Below are 22,079 nucleotides of genomic sequence, written 5' to 3' on the forward strand. Positions count from 1 at the left end.
GATCTCGTCAAAAAGTGCCATATGCTCGCTTCCGCTTCCGTTGTGTATTAGGATTAAGTTGCAGTTAACGGTGCGATTACGAAAGCGATAGCGCAAAGATGGTCGCGGTAACATACGGGCTGCTTACAAATGACACTGACAGTCTATCACCGACGCGGCCTCAGGCGCACGTGTCTCTGCTCCCAGCAAACATACGTGTTGCTAACGATTAACGAATTGAAAGTATTTTATTAAATTATTTATCATACGGAGATGTGTAAAGAAACCGGCCGGTGCTTATAAACATATGTGATTGTGACGTGACGTGAAAATAATTTAACTATTGTTATCAACAACAGAAATGTTATTGTTTTATGAAACAAAGAATGTGTAACCTAAGGAGTGACTCTTGTATAAGTGGATAATATTGATAAGATAAAATAATATTTATCACGTTCGTAGTTACGAAGTGCAGCGCAAGAGTACTGTGCAAAAATTGCGTCCTTCCTTTCCATTTAAGTGCCACTAACGATATTTAAACGTACGCAGTAGTTTGTGAATAATGCCACATGATAGATTCGCTGAAGAGTTTAAACTAATATGCGTATTAAAGAAAACACTTGAATGAAATAAGAAAAAAGTTTTACTATGACACTGACCATGGGTGAGCGGTCTGACCAAGCAATATCAGAGAACAGCGACGAGGAGAGTGGTGAGGCCTTCACTGATGGAGATTTTGAAGATTCAGATGATGAGACGGTTATTGAACGTAGTGCGTCCAGTAAAACGTCACATATCCCCCTCAATGAAACCGTGAATTCCGATATCAAAATTAACAACACGATTGTTGAAACAGATGACATTTTAGAGGAACACATTAATGGTTATAAAGAGAAGCTGAACGGCTCTGACGACGATGATATTAAAAATGTAAAAACAAGCAGCCACAGCAACGGTGATAATTCATTAGAAGATTTGCATGCAAATTCGCAGAGCGATAGCAATGGATCTATCGTTGGAATCCTCGGAGATCAACAAAGTCACGTATGTAATGAGATTAAATTATACTTGTTTTCTGCTTAAGGTATATAACCTTAGAATAACTGTGACCCATTATAAATGTTGTCTTATCCATTTATACATTTAATACAAAATTATCAAAAGAAGCGTTAAAGCGTTTCCTTTAAGTTTTTCCTTTCTTTAAATACAAATTGAAAAAACCATCTTGAGTCATATACATGGAATTTCTTAGGACTTATACTTCACGGGTACATTAATATCAGATTGTGGATAGCGAATAAATAAGGCAAGGTTTTTATTATCTTATCTGAAATTTTCTATGCCAACTTGGACACGGGAGGCCAGTCTAATACTATTATCTTAGGTGAAGTGTTTGCCTTATTCATAAGCAGGTGTCTAATTTTGTGTCTCCGTTTACGTAAGGCCTTAAGAATTTGCCTTTTGTCAGGTGCCTCTAGCGTCTGTTAAGGTTACAGATACTTCGTGTCTGTGTAATTTGAATGTCACGTTTCATGGAATATTAAAACATAGAGTTTGGACATTATATATTGTGATGTTAGAATATGTTGGCGTATTCGTATTATCCTGAACTGACTGTTTTTGTATTTTTTTTTTTCATATATATAATAAAGTTTTGTTATTCTTAACCTTAGTTATGTAAAGTAATATAAATATAGATTATGACAAACCAACAATTAAACATAGTATTGTTGGATGGCAGTCCATTTGTTGCGACAGCTGCTTACACTTGTGTTGAATGTGAATCGCGACCTTCGCTATAATATTCGTCATGTCAACCCCGGAGCTCGTTATTCGGATTACGGCTCGATTGATTCTGCTCTATGTAAGTAATTTGCAAGCATCCAGTTTCGTCCGTTATGTTGTCATGTATCATCTAATATTATAGAATAATTGGTATGTTCTTACGTAGCAATCGATTTTTTATATTCGTTATCTTGGATGAATCAGCTCATTCCATGCATATATAATTTATTAACCATAATAAAGCTACAAATATTTTAATAAGAATTTGTTTAGCAGAATTAATAAGAGTTAATTTTTTAAAAGATAAAAAGGTAATGAAATGGAATAATTTGGATATTTAACTTTTTAACATGTTAATATTATTGCGATGAGGTTAATAAACCGAATGAACATGTTATCGTAAGGGACTGTGTCGTCATAAATGATTGGCAGTTAGGATCGAATTGACATTCCTGATGTTTTTTACATTCTATATTCTCAACAGAGAATTAGACATTTTATCTTCACTGTGATGTTTCCTAGCACTGTTGGATATGCATATGAATCCAAAGGTAGGGAAGGTATCGTCAATCAGCATGCTCGTTAATTTTAAATACGAATCAATCCAATTTTGGAGAACATGCTAATATTATGACATAAAAAATAAAGTGGTATATTAGTTTATTCTATGACTTCAATTGAGTGAAAAGATCAACTCGTGTCAGAAGGGCACTTTTCGTTTCGTCATTTTATTATTAAAAATGAATTTAAATGAATACTATGATGAAATTTTAATAATAAAGTTGTGCTTCAGTACGTGCAATTTCGTATAAATATTATTTACTAGCCTAAACGATATGTCATAAAATGTTCGAACCACATTGAAACATATATGAAAATGTAGTATTATCGTTCATCTCGTAACTCGAGAAACTGTTAATTAATCTAAATAACTTGTAACATAATGAGTGTTGCAAGTAATAGTTAACACGGCATTTCTGTTGCGGCGACTTGTTTACGTTTTTATATACAGCAGTAACGACACTGACTCAGGAGAATTGACTCTAAACTATAATTAAAGAATAAGGTTGATACGTTGATTGATTGATTGATAATGGAATCTTCAATTTAATATTAGCATCATCTGTATTATTCAGTTTCGTTTATCTCTTAAATAATATTCGATAATTTTGAAACTTTGCGTATTAATGTATTACTATGTAGTAGTATTATTATTATGTAGTATTTATTATACACGTGAAGCTTATTCGAGCCTTCATATGTTTCAGCTGGTATTGAAACTCATTCGTTCTTTTTGGTTTTAACAGCAACGCAAGACGTCGCTTTGCGGTCAAATAATATGTTGAATAGCTCTTTTATTGACACACATTTAACGTCATCAAATATAAATAATTGTCGCTTATCAAAACATGTTTGTTCATTAATTGTGCTGTTGTTGTCTTCTTCACTATTGAAAAATGTGACACCCAAAACAATGTAATATTATTCAATCAAATACGTTGGTAGGATTTCAAAATAAATAATTATATTATTAAAAGTAGAATAAAATCATCTTGATATTAATAAAAGTTTAATAAATGCTATATTACATTTATTTAACTTTTATAAAATCAAGATGATTTTTTTATTATTAAAGATACGATGCGACAAAACTAACATAATTGAATATATGATTTGAGAACAAACTAAGTGGGTTTGAACGGTGTCATCAAAAGCGTTATATCAGAGTCCTCGTGAATTTCGTAAAAGATAGTTACTGATCAATGAATAAACATTGCAACACTTGAAATAGTACATTAAGTAAATAATACTCATTTATTACATAATATTTATTAACATCAATGTGGGCGAACTCCAACCGCAGACCTAGGAGTAGTATTGAAATGGAATATGAAAATTTTATATTAAGAGGACTACAAGAGCTAAGTGCCCTTGAGAATCGCACGCACACACTTACAAAATCGACAAAAACGGCAAGCCCGTGAACTAAGGGTTAAGCGAGGTAACGAGGTTACGCCCAAATATTCTAATAGATGGCGCCAAACCGAGCGAAGTAAGATCAATCATAAATCTCATAAAAAATAGATAGGACAACAGAATTGTTTTTATTTCTTTCGATGTTAGTTAACAAATTATTATAAAAAAAACTGATTCAATTAAACTTACAATATTTTTATTTATATTTTGTACACAATATAATAGACAGTTAGTTTTAACCTTTTATTTGTATTATTATACCTACCACAATTAGTTCTTATACTAAATATTAAAACATACCAATTTTTAATATTTTATAAAAGTTTGATAATCTATTTATATAATAAAATCGTAAGTGTTCGAAACCTGTAGTATAGTAACCGTGGGGTAACATATAGCGTAGTGTTTGTTCGTTTTATTAATATCGGTTCACAAAGAAAAAAAAAATATTCAATTAAAAAAAAAAATCTAAATATTTACAAGAAAAAAATGTCGTCAAGTCGATTTGGTTGAATCATTGGTTAACTAGGTTAATCATACTAGGTTTAATTATAAATCTCATAAAAATAGATAGGATATTAGAATTATTTGTATTGCTTTGGACTGTTATTCGAAAATGATTAAAAAATAAAACTGATTTAATTAAACTTAAAATATTTGGATTTGGTACTACAAAAAAAAAACATTTAGTGTTAATTTTTTTATTAAAATATTTTATTTTATTTCACTTGTATGTATGAATGTATGTACGTATGTCCTGAAATCTTGCAATCAATATTACACCTACTTCCATTGAAGCTATGGAGCGGAAAGTTGGCACACATATTTAGTCTCGATGACAATCCACGATTCATGAATTGCTTCCATTTTCAATCCAATATGGCGGACGTTACTAAAAATTACAATTTTTGAATTACGTACAAATGACACTTCTAAATATTCTAGTTCTCTGGTTCACAACAATTACATTATTTTTTTTACTTTACTTTTTTTTTATTATTAAAATTAGTTTATACATAATTTTAATTCCTATTATAAACAAAATCGATAAAATTAAACTCTTACGCAATATAAATAGCTTCCGTGTTATTGTTTTCGACTTTCTTTATTCTGTAAAAAATAAATATATGTTAGTAATTATATTTTTATTTATTATAAACGTATGTATTTAAAAAATATGTATCTAAATATGCCCCATAGTACTTTTAATGAAAAATATCAAATTGCTTCAAGTTCATGGGGATCGAACGCAGCCACTCTCAAATGATTTTTTCCTTACTTTCACCAAATACTCTATCATAATATTTGAAGAACAGCTCGAAAAATCTGATTCTATGCGAACTGATTGCACATTTTTTCTAATAGATGTTTTCAATATTCATAATTTATAAAAAAAAAATATGTTTACTAAAAAAATACTCTTACCTTTTAATATCGTTCATATGTATGTTCGGCGCTTAATTTATATAAACGTTTTTTAGTTTTCCTCACGCGTTTCACTTCATTTCCCATATTTACACAATTAAAATTTATGACAAATAATATAATAAAAAAACAAATGCCTAATTACTACTACATTATTTTAACTTAATATATTTATCTACAAGAAAGAATAATATTTATTATAAGAAAACATGAAACAATGAATTTACAATTAAAATTACAAAAAAATATCTCGTAACGTAATGATGCTCGTAACGAAAAGATCGACACGTCTGTATAGCATCAGGCCTCGGCCGGCAATGTCTGTACACGGCGTTTACGCACACATGCGTACGCATTTTGTTCGAAAATAAGAATATCTGATTTAAAAAAAATCTATTGATTTTATTAAAAAAGTGACGCAGAGGTTAAGTAATATATTGCTTGTAGAATAATCTGACAAAAAACCAGAATTATTGAATGTATATAAGTATAGTTATTCTTTATTAAAAGATTTTTTTAGAGGTAACTTTGTGATTTTTTTCTATCGTACCAAATTAATTACATCATGTTTTCAAAATAACAAATAACTAGCATGTATCCTGAAGATTATCATATATTTTTTTCATTTGGTTTACTGCATTGGATCATATACTTTTTTGCATTATAAAACTTGCATTTAGCTCATGTAGTCCCCTTAACAATTTATAATATTGACTTAGTTATTGAAGTCTTCTATAAATAGTTTAATATGGTATTGACAAAAACCTTATTGCTTGTGTGCTATTTATTTGATTATTATACTTCTTTATCGTGGTGAGGCGGTACGCTCACTTGGCTGAATTTGGAAAATAGTACATCATTTCGATTCCATACTTACTCCATAACAGCTTAACTTATTCGGTTAAGCTATAATAAAGTGTACTTTTTATGCAATTGACTCGTACAACTTATACATACGTAGACCCATTTAACAAAAATAATGTACTCTCAAGCGACACATTGTGTCGTCTTAGGTCAGTAATATTGGCACAAAACGAAGGACCTACGTTTGGTAGCACATTGGTAAAGCAAGGCATACTTTGGTAATCTTATATTAATATCAAAGATTTTCGTATTTTGATCGTCCGGGTATCACCTACTCGTCGATACTTAGTATTATTGTGTTCCGGGTTGAAGGGTGAGTGAGTCAATGTAACCACAGGCACAAGGGACATATCTCAGTTTCCAAGGTTAGTGGCGCTTTATCGATGTAAGGGATTGGTAATGTTTTTTATAGCGCCAATGTCTTTAGTGGTGATCACTTTCCATCGGGTGGCCCATTTGTTGACGAACAAACCTATGTATAGTATAAAAACATATCTTCTTTAATTTAAAAGGTTTAACATACACCTTCAATATTTTATTTTTCACGATCATTTTATAAGTGAAACATGAATGCACGCTCGTTATGTGTTAACTTGTCTCTATGTTTGTTAAATGATGACTAATGAGCTTAAAACGCCGCTTAAGTCTTGTGATATTTGTATTCGATTCAATAACTTGTTATTTGACTTAATAACGATGTACGTATATAAGAAACACTAAGTGCTATGTACCTTATAAACTAGTACTTTTGATGTATTTGGTTGTCAAACTAATTAAGCTTTAAGAATTTTATAATAGAAAGATAATTATTGATTTGAATAATATATATTTATTTACCAAATAAGCGTTGTAACAATTTTATCTTCTTAAATCACTAGAATTTCATATTAGTAATATATAGAACATTATAGGTTTTTAATAATAGTCGTCGGTAATAAAGCTATATATATATGATTAAAATATTTAGGAGAGTTTAGACACTCGAGCTGAGGTACCGTATTGCGTTTCTTCACCTTTCTTTGTGCCAATTTATTCAAATTATTAATAACTAACTGTGCATGGACATTTTCTTACTTAAATATTGTGATATTTTATTAAATTTTGAATGTAACGCGGACTGAGAATTGAAAACGATACACAATCAATGGTCATATTTTCCGCTTCGAAACAGATTGCTTAAACTTTCGAGATATCTGTAAGCATTTACAAATATACATTAAGTGACTAATATGATAGATACGTTTATATAATACGTTACTGATTAAGTATAGGGATTGAGAGTCATGCTATTTAAACTGATAAATAATATTAGGTAATATATAATATAAATAAATAAAAATAATGTACTTGATATAATTTTGGTTTTGTCAATAGTTTATAAATTTGCCGATCGCAAATAAATGTTGGTGCAGGCGACCACTTCTCATCAACAAATGGTCCATTTGTAATCTCGCGTTACTGTTATAGGATTATTTACCTTTTACGTGATATAATTTTCAATGTACTAGCTCCCCGTGCCGGCTTCATATGAATAAGGCTCTATATAAAATTTTATATCGTAATACAGTATACCTAACTCTAATGGTTGACGCAGCGAAGGCCAATAGATATCTTTGACAATCGTCTCATGAATCGCTCCGTCCATTGGTGAAAACCGTATGCAAATAAGTTCGATATTATTTTAGTTTATTACGTTCAGACAGAGAGACAGACACAGCTGATCCGGACGGCACGGGGTTAATTAAATTTTAGAATTCGCCCTCGTAATCCTTAGTAAAGATATAACCTTTCCAATAAATAGCATATCAAACGCGAAGGTTTTTTTTTTCAAAATTTATTGTAGACCCTGAGTTTAGCGCCTAAAAACAAACATACAGATTTTTCAACTATTATAATAATAATAGTAGATTATTAAATATATAATATGGCAGTTGAAATTTTTCTTTTATGATCTGTATACTTTTTATGAAATTATTTTAATTATTATATAATTATAATATTAATTTATATGAAACGATTTTATATCCGAAAGCCGAGACGGCCCAGTGCTTAGAACGCGTGCATCTTAATCGATGATTGCAGGTTCAACCCCAGACAAGGACCACTGAATTTTCATGTCCTTAATTTTTGTTTATAATTCATCTCGTGCTCGGCGGTGATGAACCTGCATATGTCTAACTTCAATTGGAGCAGCGTGGTGAAATATGTTCTAAACCTTTTCCTCAAAGGGAGAGGAGGCCTTATCCCAGCTGTGGAAAATTTACAGGCTGTTAATGTAAAATGTTAATGTTAAAATTCTTCGGCAACTCGCATCCGGCTCCTGCCAGCCGTCTTGCGTAAATCGTCACTCCACCGCGCCTGAGGACGTCCTACACTACGTTTGCCGAGACGCGGTCTCCACTCTAGAACACGTTTTCCCCAACGGTTATCGGTTCTACGACAAATATGGCCGGCCCACTGCCACTTCAGCTTACTAATCCGGTGGGCTATGTCGATGACTTTGGTTCTCTGACGGATCACCTCATTTCTGATGCGATCCCTCAGAGATACTCCGAGCATAGCCCTTTCCATAGCACGCTGAGCGACTTTAACCCGGTGGACCAGCTTTGTCGTGAGTGTCCACGTTTCGGCTCCGTATGTCATGACGAGTAGGACGCACTGGTTGAAGACTTTCGTCTTAAGGCACTGTGGGATCGACGATGTGAAGATTCGTCGTAACTTTCCAAATGCTGCCCAACCTAGCTGAATTCTTCTATTCAACTCGTCCTCAAAGTTGTTTCTACCAAATCGCAATGTTTGCCCGAGGTAGACATATTTTTGAACAACTTCGAGGACGGTACCGTGTATCGCAATCGGTTCCGGTAGAACATGTTCATTGAACATGACCTTGGTTTTATCCAAGTTCATCCGTAGGCCGATGCGCATAGAAGAATCAGCCAGCTCAGTCAGCATTTGTTGTAGGTCTTGCAGCGTTTCTGCCATGATGACGATGTCGTCTGCGAATCTCAAGTGAGAGATATACTCGCCATTGATGTTGATGCCACGCCCTTTCCAGTTCCGCGTCTTGAATATGTCCTCCATTGCATTAGTGAATCCGTTCCGAAACCCGGCCTGTTCCGGGGGTTGGAATTCATCGAATCTTCGCGCAAGACGGTTCGTGATCACTCTTGAAAATAGCTTATAGACGTGGCTCATTAGGGATATGGGTCGATAGTTCTTCAGCAGGGTCTTGTCTCCCTTTTTGAAGAACAGGACGACCACACTCCTACTCCACATCTCCGAAGTTCTCCCTTCGAAGAGGACAGAGTTATAAAGCTTCTGGAGCTCCCTCAGTACGGGTTTACCTCCTGCTTTCAATAGCTCTGTTGTAACGCCGTCCTCTCCAGGGGCTTACCACTACTACTACTACCGATTCGCTACAATTCTGTACTCCCACTTTAGCGTTGAAGTGACATGACATGACAAATTTGTAGTGGGTTTTCGTGGTGGAATGGAGGGCCCTCGATATATCATCGAACATTTCCTCCACTTCATCGTCCGAGTGTGTCGAGGTCGGTGCGTACGCTTGTACCACCTTGAGGCTGTACCTCTCGGTAAGCTTTACAATGAGGTACGCTACCCTGTTCGACACACTGGAGATTTCCACAACATTGTCAGCTAGGGATTTATTAACCAGAAACCCAACGCCACCTTGGGATTGTTGGTCTCCCTCTCGGAAGTACATTAGGTGGCCCGATTCGAGGGTTACGGTGTCCTCTCCCTCTCTACGGACTTCACATAACCCTAATATGTGCCACCTAATTTTCCCAAGTTCCACCTCGAGTTGCGCTATATGCGAGTCAAGCCGTAGCGTGCGTCCGTTGTACATCGCCAGGGTCAGTCGGTTGTGGTGGCCTCCCGTAGCCCGGTGATTCTTAGCACCCCCTGTCCCGCCGTTACCATCGTCGCCACCATGAATAGCGGGACCGCCGGAAACTGGGGGCCGTGGCTTACGTGTTTTCACCATTTGGAGGTATTGCCCATAATCGCCACGCTGGGCAGGCGGGTTGGCGATCGCAGGGCGCAACTTCTCGCACCGGTGACGCTGCTGCCCGTCACCGGTCTGTGGTATTAAGCAACGCTTATTTTTTTATGGTAATACCGCTATCAGTCGGTCGCCAGAGCCTCGTTTGCTGGTCGGCAGGATACACCACGGGTAGGTGAGGTTGGCTTGGGGCGCTAAGGTGTAGTTTGCGCCCCCTCACATCCGTTGTTAATTAGCTTTGTGTTATTATACGAACTATCTTGTTTACAAAACATATAATTGTATTCGATTTCGAATATTATAACCACACTATTAGTATCATCTTATGATAATAGTTGCTTATTGGGACCTTGCAAACCAAATATGAGTATATAAGAGCAGTTGGAGTTTATAGAGTTTATAGAACTAGGATATATGAGAAGGTTTAAAAATAGAAAAATCTATATTGCACACAATAATAAGTCAGTTGGATTTTCTAGAATAATTGCACACAAAAATAAGCTACATATACTATAGTTACATAGAATATAAACACACTTATTGAAATTACCGTACAAAGGCGGTTTATTGCTTTAAACAATCGCAGACATAATTTTCAAGACGGTGTAACTTAATTTAAAATCATAATGTAATGCACTCTAAGTATTGTGTCATCACACATATTAATATACACATATTGTGTATATTCCAATGGAAGCAAGCGAAATGCGATTTAGATCTGCTATATCATACACTAGAAACACTTCTCGATTGATATATTTATTTACTACATAATTTTTACTTATTTTCCATGAATACCAGGGAGTCCAGGGACTATTTAGATCTCGATTTATGATGTGTCGTAAGTTCAAGGTCAAAGATGTTTATTTATCTTTTCTCTACATTGGAATCGACTGTAGTCTGTTGTTGCCATAGGAGCAAGGAAGACGATCATTCAGTAAATGGCGATTAACGGTTAAGTACACATAATACAAATATAAACATATTTATGTCTGTGTGATACATAATTCAATAAATAATTACATTACCTACACGCAGATACATCGTTCCATATAACAATAGATAAATCTTATTTTGTCACTGGATTTATGTTTTGTTAATTACGATAGGTACATGTTAAACTAAAATTGTATTATATTTTGGAATGTGTGTTGAGTAGAGTTATTATTTTTCAATTTTTGTACAACAAATTCTTCATAACTGTAAATGTACCGCTACTTTATTTGCGCTGCGAATAATACAAGCATTTATATTTTAAAAAGTAACATTCGATTTGTTTCCTCTTAACGATTGTTTCACGTGCACGAGTCAATATGTGCAAAAACTTGTTCTTTAATAACGCCATTTAGAACGGTCGTAAATTAAATATTTTACGATATATAGTTTTATTTTATTACGTCATATGTTTGATTTTTATGACGAATTATTTTTAAATTATACTCACACCGATTGGGATTATCGTCCTGTAACTGGAACACCTTCATTCGTCCTTGTGGACCAGTCTCAGTTGATCTCTTATCATGCAGCATTCGACTACGCGCGTATTTTATACCGTATTTTCTCTGTTTCCCCTTTATGTAGGTCGACAATATTTTTAAATATTATGTGATCGGTTTTTATTATTCCCTTAATGTGATATAAATGTTTTTCTGAAAGATTTTAATATACCTATAAAACAGAAATATTTTTTTATGTACTTGTGTTTTAGATATAGTGAACATTTAGATAACTACGTAAAGTATTCGATATGATTAACAAATGACGTATTTTTAATAAATATTTTCGGTATCGTTTTTCGACTCCCAGGCATAACTGTCAAAAGTCACTCATGATATTATATTTGTAGTATGTTGCTTTTCTATAGCATATAATTCACGATGAAGACTCTCCTTGGATTGGTTAAACATTTAATTTAAACGAAATGTTACCAATCCAATCATAACTGCTATTCCAACTGACATTCATTCGTTTTTACTTGTTTAACGCGGTGAAAACTGGGCACAGACGCCTAGAATGATGAAAATATATATGTAATTGACATTTTAAAAAGGTTGATTAAGTGAGTAGTTAATTTGGAATGCCTAAAGAACCAAAACACTTATATTTTTAATGTTCAGTTGAATCTTATATATAAAAAAAATTAAATATTTTATATCGTATTGATGAAATAACCATGAACGTAATATTCTATGCATGATTTCGCAACAATCGAAACCCGTTTGTTTCGAAACGATTATAAAATTAAATGCATTCGTCTGATTTCTGAGCCCAGGTGGCCCAGTGGTTAGAACGCGTGCATCTTAACCGATGATTTCGGGTTCAAACCCAGGCAGGCACCACTGAATTTTCATATGCTTAATTTGTGTTTATAATTCATCACATGCTCGGCGGTGAAGGAAAACATCGTGAGGAAACCTGCATGTGTCTAATTTCAACAAAATTCTGTCACATGTGTATTCCACCAACACGCTCCAAAGCTTCTCCTCAAAAGGAGAGGAGGCCTTAGCCCAGCAATGGAAAATTTACAGGCTGCTAATGTAATGTAATGTCTGATTCTAAAATGTTTTAATTAATTACCAGATATGCTTTTAAATTCTTTTAATGATTAAATAAATAGATAGACAGCAGTAACGTTAAATATATGTATTATATTACGTGGCAAAAGAATCAGTAGATGTCAAGTGTCCGGATAAAAAAAAAAATACCGTAAATGCAGTGAACTGACAAAAAGTTATGCTCGCGTCTCTCATTATCTGAATATTTACAAATGTGACCCCAAATCAAATCATTTTTTTGTTTTATTTGCTCGATCTAATACTATAGGTACCCATGGTTGTCGTAATGTTGAGCAACGATACAGGACGTAACGTCACGTCTGCAGCTATAAATAAAATTGTATTTATCAATCAAATGTTTGACCTGATAATATTGAATTCATTTTAACGCGACGAAAAAAAATATCCACGTGATTTGTGATAACATTAAATGTAATACATATTAAAAAGTAAAAAACAACTTGGTAATGAATTTTACAATTATAGTAGACGTTATGAACGTAAGTATTCGCTAAGTTCGTCAACGTGGGGGAATAACGCGAGACCTTGAAACCCTAATCTGAAAATGATGTCATCGTACCCCGTTCGAGTGCCGGCATTGGCTTGAGCTTGATCATATGTGCTGCTGTATACATGCCTAATGCCGGTTTCACACACTGAGTATTACAAGACGTTTAGGAACATCAAAATAATATTAAGCTAATATAAAAGTGTAAATGGCGAACGATGACGATATTACAATACTAATGCTACTTAAGTTTAACAAAAACCGAAATACACGTACAAAAAAGGACCGTAATTTTTTGTCTCATCTTTCTCATAAGTAACACGAAAGCATTAAAAAGTTTCGTAAGAACTTGGCGTGCAGATAACTATTAGTTTAGTCAGAAACAGCAGCTTTTAAGATTTTAGAGTAGAATATTGGAATGAAACCAAATAATATACTTTATTGAAGGCTCTTACATAAACTTTTAAATGAGAGCTGCGAGTTCGGCTTGTCTATTATCTGAAATGGTACTATGTATAATAATACGTGTCTATAACAGTTTGTTGTTTAAGTAGTAGATCCTGATGCAAACCGGACAAAAACCATGTGATTATTTTTCCTTGATAATATAATTCACCCTGGCGGTCAAGGAGAACGTCGAGAGGTTAACTGCACGTACTGCATGCAAGTCACACTTGTATATCGATCGCTCAGCAGTAGAGAAGTTGGATTAGTTTCAAACATTCTTATGAGGATATCTCAACAGTGGGACATTTACAGACAGCAGATTTTTTTACAAGGGATGTCGTAACTCTCTGTTATGCTTATGCGTTGTGTAATTAATTGTTTAAAATAATACTGTACCAACGTCTACTGTCTATTGAAGATGTTGATTTACCAATAGTTTACCCGTTTGTACGACTGTGTTCCTGCTATAAATAAAATATTTGATATAATCAAATCACTCTCATTACGTACGTTTCATGTTGAATCCTATTGTGAGATATATATTTTTAAATTAATCGTACCACCTAGCAACATTTCAATTGATTTTTTTTACGACGAGTACCTATTATTAAGAAAATATTCGAACAATTAAAATTACGTTGTAATCTATACTGAACATGTAAATATAGTTGTATAATCAGTTCATACCTTGTCCGATCATGCATGATGCAGCAACATCCGGAGCCCTATGTAACAGTGTTACTAGCACGTAACCTTTATATCAAACAGGTCATTATCTTTTACGTTCTTATTCCAAATTTTGAAGCCTGTTTTAAAAGTCCGGTTCATAATAAAATATGTGTTCATTTGTTTAATTCTTGCATTGAAAGTCGCTTTTAAATGTCAGGTGAATTATTTTATTATTGGCAATATTTTCATCAATAGATATTTTATTCACATCGTATGTGGTAAGTTAATGGAAGAAGAAATATTACATCTAGTATGAAAACAAATTAAAAAGAGTTAATTTTGTAGTTTCTTTAGTTAGTAGAGCAGGTATTGGTATATTGCACGACCATATAAATGGAGTTAATTCCCCCAAACGATAGAAATACGTCACATACGATACATCAGTATTCATCATGCAGGGTTAAACCGTTATTCCATTTAGTCACTCAGTCAACATTTTAAATATAATAATAATCATTATTGGTCATTTGGGCTTGTAGCATATAAACGTCAAATATTTTTAAATTTGACAGTTGATACACATAGCACTGCATGGCATGTCCCGACCCTATCTCTGCTAATAAAAATATATATTCTTTTATAATAGCTTACTATTAATAGTCTAGTTGTTTATGTCTGACTCCGGACTCTCGACACAGGATATCCTAGTCCTCATCAGGTTAGTCGGTGGATATAAATCACTAATAAAATACGACCAGTCCCCCAACTTCGTCTGCGTTTATGTTGAATTGAGAAACAGTTTCTTCAGAATGTATCTAAGAGACAAGCTATTACTACTACTGTCTGAGGATATTTTTACAGGTATCTTGTCCATGTTTAATATTGTTATCAATGATGATCGATATACGGTTTTATTGGTTAGATAACTGTTTTGACAGTCATTTTGTCCGGTGTTGAGGTTTTATAGGGCCGTCTTAAAAAATCAATTATTAATAACGTATTATATGGATAAGGGTCAGTACAGTCTTAGCAACTAGATAAAATTTAATAGACACTTGTCGAAGTGATATATTGATCATGATGAAGTGATATGTTGACATGATAAATCTAATAATTCCATATATTTCCTTTATAATATTTCCTTTCGTTTTTCTATAAATTAAATCAACAATCACTATATGACTTTGTCTAGGCCCGCTTGTCAGTTTGCCTGCCTTCCTGTTATATATCAATTTCTACCTTCTTTTACGAGGAGCTTGTTTTAAAAGACGAAAATTAAGTAATTTACTGAAAACGTATGAATAATTGATTTAGAGTTTTTATTGTAGGTATTTGAAACAATAACAATTTTATCTCGTGCTTTATGTTAGCTATCGTGTGACTGGTTTCCCGAGTTATCGGCTAATCGCTCTCCACGTTAACCTGATTTCATATCGTCGTTTTCAATACAATATATTTTATAACAAAACAAATGGATTTACAATAAATTCATTTGGGGTAAAGAATATCACTTTTAGAGTCCAAAGCTTGACGTAATTGACGGTCAACGACATCGATATAGGAAATGGATCCATATGGTCCTTGTGCAAAGAATCCCTAAACCCAGGCGGAGTCACACCCACTGAAAATTACCTATAACTCAATAGTACTTCGAACAATTTGTCAGTCAAAACTAATCGTAATTTTGAATCGGACTGCACTATTTTATATATTTGTAGGTGTTTATTCCGCCACAGACGTTATTGTTGAAGGCAAAATATCATCTACAAAGAAAACTTCGCTATCTGATTCCGATTTTTTTGTGTATAGACCACCTTTTGAAGGAAACGCGAACTTCTAGTGAACGCATCCTTTAGCCCGTATGCGTAGTTGTTCAAGTCCTTCCTTTTATATTATGATTATGTTTATTTTTTACTGGCAAATATGCATACTTTAAAATGTTAAAAATAATACATACAAAAGACTTTACTTAGTATTTAAATCAATAAAGTTTAGATCTAAGATTATATAATAATTTGTCAATTTATTTGTAGAAAGCTGAAGCTCAAGAAAAAAAAGCAATTACTATAATCTATACAATAATTAATTTTATTATTAAAGAAATTCATATCCGGACCTTGTGATGAATATTATATACAATCCATTTTTTGTTTTGTAATTCTTGGTACTCTAACAATGAGAACTCTTTTATTTTCTAAAATCTATTTGCTATTGTTTCGGCTGCTATACTTAGTTCTGCTACAGGTTAATTATTGTATTTAAAACTAACAACCTAATTCACCTATTGTATGAATACACGAGATTCTTAATCTTGAATAAAACATGTTAAGTGTGTCTTAGTTGTGTTGTGATTCACTTTTATTTTCCATGGAGGAGGATTCATTTCACTCTGATCGTAGGCGCGAGTATACGCAATCATATGGAACTGAACCGGAACTTACTTTAAAGCAAGCTTTGAGATACATAAGATTCACTAGTCTCAATAATCAAGTAGTTTGTTTTCCAAATGAGTGGTTATTTGGTACACGGAACCGCAATCCTCGGGTAACCGATAGAATTCCATATAATGTAAAAAAGTATATATGCGGTTAGTTTTTGACAAGCCCCATTAGTATCACGCGATACGATAATGTTCTTAATTATAATGTTATAATGATGACGTATCTATCGTTGCAGGCGGAGCAACGGCTGGCTGCGCGACGAGCGGCGCGGGCGGAGGCGCGAGAGATACGTATGAGGGAGCTGGAGCGACAACAGCGCGAGCAGGAGGACCATGCCGACAAGGCGTATGATATGTACGCAGGTGAGAAGAGATCTACGCTACAATGCATGCGATAACTTCCTTTAAGCTTTATTTCTTGGAAAACATTAAACATTGAATCTTGATTTAACATGATTTTTTTATGCAAGTCTGTTTCGGAATGTGCATGCTACCTAGAAGAACCGACAACTAACTTAATAGTTATTCTTTTGTAACGATGTAAGACGTATTCTTGTCAGTATCTTGTAAAGTATAATATTCCACATTTATTAATGTTTTTTTAACATGCGTTTTCAGTTTATTTATTGATTAATGTAAATAATAAAAAATAAACAATTTCTGACTTCTGAGACAATGCACCTCATTACAGGCGTAGTACTGCCTATTACAGAGACAGTGGGTCGGCGGACGGGCAGTCGGCTAGCGGCCATGAGTCCGAGCGTGCTGCACTCGCCGAGACGAAGCTCGGAGGACTCGGACGATGTGCTCAGCATCAAGGACCTCAGGGTGAGCTGGAGTCAATGATAACATAACAGATCTAAAATATCATGTGTCAAAATTGTGCACTTTATAGGAAAGCATACAAACTGTATTTTTTCTCAAACATAATTAGCACATTGACTGAATTTGACTCAATATGAGACCATTGTGACATTAAAGATTATAATTTAAATGCGGTAAAGTTTACAATTTTGTTAAACGCAAATAACGAATAAATGGATATAAACTTTGCCTAGAAAATATAATTACGAACATTATTAACAATCAATTGAATTAATTCCAGCATGAGCTGAAGGAAGTCGAGGAAAAGTTTCGCAAAGCGATGATCTTAAACGCTCAGCTGGACAACGACAAGGCGGCGCTCGGCTACCAGCTCGAGCTGCTCAAGGACCGGATAGAGGAGCTGCAGGAGGAGTACGCGCAGCTCCAGGTACGGTAGACAACATCACTCGTAGAAATGGAACGCACGGCGAAAACTTCGTGTGTCGTATGACATCTTAACAACGCTAACCTTCCAACGGCAGCGCGAACACAAGGAGAAGTGCTCGAGTCACGAGCGGCTGAAGCGCGAGCACGCGTCGCTGGAGCGCGAGGTGGTGCTGGCGCGGGACGCCGTGCGCGCGCGGGACGCGGCGGCGGCGGCGGCGGGACGCGCCTTCGTGGAGGCGGCCGCCGCGCCCGACGCGCTCGCCGGCGAGCCGTGCGGCAGCGTGCCGCCGCTCGCGCTCGTGTCGCACCACTCGCAGCAGCTGCTCGACGACGCCGGCGAGGGCACGCTCGGTAACTAGCCCTACCTCACGCCGGCGCCGAGTCACGCCGCCGCTCGGCGGTGCCGTATATATATCGAAGTATATAAGGCTTTGCTCGGCTATATCACAGATTCGGTTATACGTGACTTTCGTTAAATTTTAACCGTTTACGCAGCGCATGCAACGCAAACTCGAAAGGAATAATGTCTCGCCATTTTTGCAACATTTTTATTGATACCCCGCAACACTACAGAATTTTTAAAATCGGGTCGTTAGTTCGTTCGACCGAATAAACAAACAAGCTCTTCAGCGTCACAACATCGGTACAGATGATGCTCCTCGAATCAATCGAATGGACGAATACTTGCAGACGTGCGGCTGGAGCGGCTGGCGGGCGCGAAGGCGGCGCTGGAGGGCGAGGTGCGCAAGCTGAAGCTGCAGCTGAACGACGAGCGCGCGGCGCGGCAGAACGGCGTGGCGCACCCCGAGCGCGACGTGGACTGCGAGCTGGAGGCGCTGCGCAAGGCGGCGTCCGAGGCCAAGGCCCGCGCCGCGCGCGCCGAGGCCGAGGCGGCGCTGCACGCGGCCGCCGTCGTGCGCCTCGAGGCGCAGGTCGCCCGCCTGCGCGCGCGCCAGGACCACCAGGACGAGCACGAGGAGCTGCTCAAGCAGGAGCGGCGCCGCCTGCAGCGCGAGGTGAGCTAGGGCCGCGGGCCGGCTACGGACGGCCTCAAAAGTAACCGACGTCGATTCGGTTACATGCATTTAGCTATGCGATGTTAAATATTAAATTAATATATAAATCAAATAATTATTTTCAGGATGTGGTCGATTTTTGGGCCGTTATAAATAATGGTGATAGATAACGGTACAGTTGCCTCATTCTCCACCCAGAGTGATCCTTGAAACTATTTTAACCGTTTATTGTGTAATGAGTAAAATCTGTAACAAAAGTCCCCGTGATACTGTAACAATTATGTACAAAATACACGTGTTGCTCCTTTATTGTACCAATAACACCATACTAATGATTTCTAGTATAATAAAGTGATTTTTCACTAAACCATTTTAGTATCAATCTTTTTGTTACTCAAATGTTTTGAATCAACGATAAACAGTATACTTAATAAAAATATATTAAATAAATAAAACGAATTACCGCAACAAGCTAAGAGCATAATTGGTGATTTAATATGAATAAACTCCAATCCCGAATTAATATAAGAAATAATAAATGTAATATAACCTGGCTTAAAACCTTTTAAGATAACATATTGAGACAACTAATGGCTTCATATATCTTTCTAGGCGAGGGAAGCATTAAACCGAGTCGAGGAGTTGGAAACGGAGAACAGTCACCTCACGAAACGGCTCGACAAACTCAAGAACGCGAAGTCCGCCCTGCTGAAGGACCTGTGACATAACTGACCGTGCGGAAAATATTACGAAATCACTTCATAGTACACGAAGACATTTAGCCGATACTTTTTTAAATTTAGAACGTTTTAGGAATTCTGTATTTGCAAGCTACGCCACAGATAATGTATGTAATGGTTACGATTGATTATGAAATGTCTTTGCTGTAACTTTATATAAAACGACCACCTGTGTTTTCCGCGGTCTATTTTTATTATTCTATGTTATTCAGTTTAAATACTTTAGCTGAGTCTGTGGTTTTTATAAATGAAAGTTGTATATTTTCGATGGTAGCGATGATTGTCCGAATTTAAATATGTTGACGTTTTTCTTAATCATTTTGGAATAATGATTAATTTTAGTTTAATAAATTACATATTTACACAAATAATATTGAATAGAAGGAATCACAACATACATTTCTTTAGCAAAAAACAATTCAACACTGACAATTAATTAACATTATTTAATTTCACCTTACAATATTCATAATGTCTAAAATAATATTTAATAAAAAAAAACCTTTTTCATATTGACGATAATAAATCATAAGGCATATATATTTGTTATTTATAATGATACTAGTTTCTCTGTAAATGTACTTTTATTAATTATTTGTAAAAATATGTGCATTATGTTTAAAATATAACTGATTATTTATTTGTTACGCATATAATATATATTCGTATTACTTGTATAGGTTCTATATAATAGGGTTTTTTTATTATTCTAGCTTGCCCAAGTTTCGCTTTGTACTAATCGAAAAGTTGACAGCGATCACATTATATATTAACTTGCCATTTCAAATTCGTTATATTACTAGTAGAATCGACCCGAATATGAAACAATAGTTGTGTTTACCCGCCAAGGTGATGTATATAAATATTTTATACTGTAGTTAGACAACTTGAGAAAAGTTCCTCGCTCTAGCCTTAAATGTTGAACATTTTGAGGAATTTTTACCAAGAATGTATGATCGTTAGTGTAGCCAGGGGGCGGTTATTGCTAGTAGGCTTAGAAATAGTCGAAATGCAATCTTTTTACTTTTGCATACTTCAAAACTAAATTTTTGAATATAGTCTAGATTAGATAGAACAAAACCAGTCGTTTACCATACCCATTGTCCCCGAGCCCGCCTTCGGCAATTCTGGTTACGCGAATGTGTATGAATAAATAAATTATTGCTCAAAATTGTACTCCAAACATTGTGATAGTCGGTAGCGAGTGTACACGTCCATTAGCGATCTCCTTGTAATAGTATTTCTCGAGGGATACTTGAATTTTATATCGGAATAACGTGTAATTAGCGTTTTTTTTGGAAGTTACCACAATAATATGATCTACTAATAATTGATTTATTTTCATATGATAATTTCTTTTTATTCTAATAAAATTATTTCAACAAATGCAGTTTGTAAAATGTAAACCGTTTATCTATAAATTAAGTCATTCTTAAATGCCAATTTCATTTAACTACTAATCTTGGGTTGCGTGCTGTCAATAACGAACAATTCAATGCATTTTTTTTGCATTGCGAAGAGCGTTATATAAATATTGAATGATATGTGTTTATAATTTCACGGCCGTCGATTAATAGTTATCTGATACGTCGTAGATAGGAATAGTCACGTACACAGTGCCATGGCGCACCAAAATGTATTATAGTCGTAGTTTGGTGGTCTAGTTAGTATCGTGTGGAGAATGATTTTTGCGGGTATATTGCCTACTGTTAGTTAGATTATTGTTTGACAAAATATGCTCTGAATAACGCAGACGTTACCTGCCGGTTCAGACGTTATGTGTTTGTTTGAATGTTAAATTCTACTAGTCAATATGGTTATGTGGAAATAAAGCGTTTAGCCGAAGTATACAAATATTTAATAGAAAGACGCCATCAGTGCAATGATACCCTGAGAGTTAGTGTTTCATGTAGACATTGTAACGGTATTATAGTTAGACTAGTTGAATTTAACTCCTATTACATATTGACTTTCAGATTTTTATATTAATATGACCCAGATAACTTGTTTTATTTGAAAATATTTAAAAATAATCATTTAACGAAAACCGAATATACCTAAATAGTAAATAGTTTATGTAATGTATTAAATAACATAAGGGAACTATTATGTCTTGTGATTATGACATATTATTTGTAATTAAATGTATAATTAATTTATCACTGCAAGATATAATATTTCCCTGACGTATGTTGCGAGTTGATTACGTGTGTGAAGTCGGGATGTAAGTAATATAAGTAGGAATTATCATTTTGTAAGTATGATGTATGTATTTTGGTGCTGCATTACTAATTTATTTCTTTTTAACTGAGAATGACAGTCTTTTTACAAGAAGCGAAACTGACTTAAAATGATGTATAAATTTGGATACTTTGAATAAATTTCGCCCTTAAATACGT

At 34.9% G+C, this 22,079-nt stretch overlaps 1 protein-coding gene across 12 annotated transcripts in view; it reads left to right on the plus strand.

The window, feature by feature from the left end:
• The window catches only part of LOC113404778 (leucine-rich repeat flightless-interacting protein 2), a 42,605-nt gene extending 20,531 nt beyond the window's left edge, over positions 1-22,074 (plus strand). For 3 of the 12 annotated variants that reach the window (XM_026645789.2, XM_026645792.2, XM_026645787.2), the window contains 6 exons: positions 16,910-17,036; positions 17,365-17,501; positions 17,779-17,925; positions 18,020-18,275; positions 18,615-18,940; positions 19,553-22,074. In XM_026645789.2, coding sequence (XP_026501574.1) covers positions 16,910-17,036; positions 17,365-17,501; positions 17,779-17,925; positions 18,020-18,275; positions 18,615-18,940; positions 19,553-19,663 — 1,104 coding nt within the window. In that variant the 3' untranslated portion in view covers positions 19,664-22,074. Of the gene's footprint in view, positions 1-20; positions 1,024-1,641; positions 1,844-16,909; positions 17,037-17,364; positions 17,502-17,778; positions 17,926-18,019; positions 18,276-18,614; positions 18,941-19,552 lie in introns of those variants that run through there. The other 9 variants (XM_026645791.2, XM_026645793.2, XM_026645788.2 and 6 more) reach the window with 7 other exon arrangements.
• Positions 22,075-22,079: the final 5 nt, after the last annotated feature.

This window comes from Vanessa tameamea, chromosome 8 (assembly GCF_037043105.1).
Source record: "Vanessa tameamea isolate UH-Manoa-2023 chromosome 8, ilVanTame1 primary haplotype, whole genome shotgun sequence".
In the NCBI taxonomy this organism is placed as follows: Eukaryota; Metazoa; Arthropoda; class Insecta; order Lepidoptera; family Nymphalidae; genus Vanessa; species Vanessa tameamea.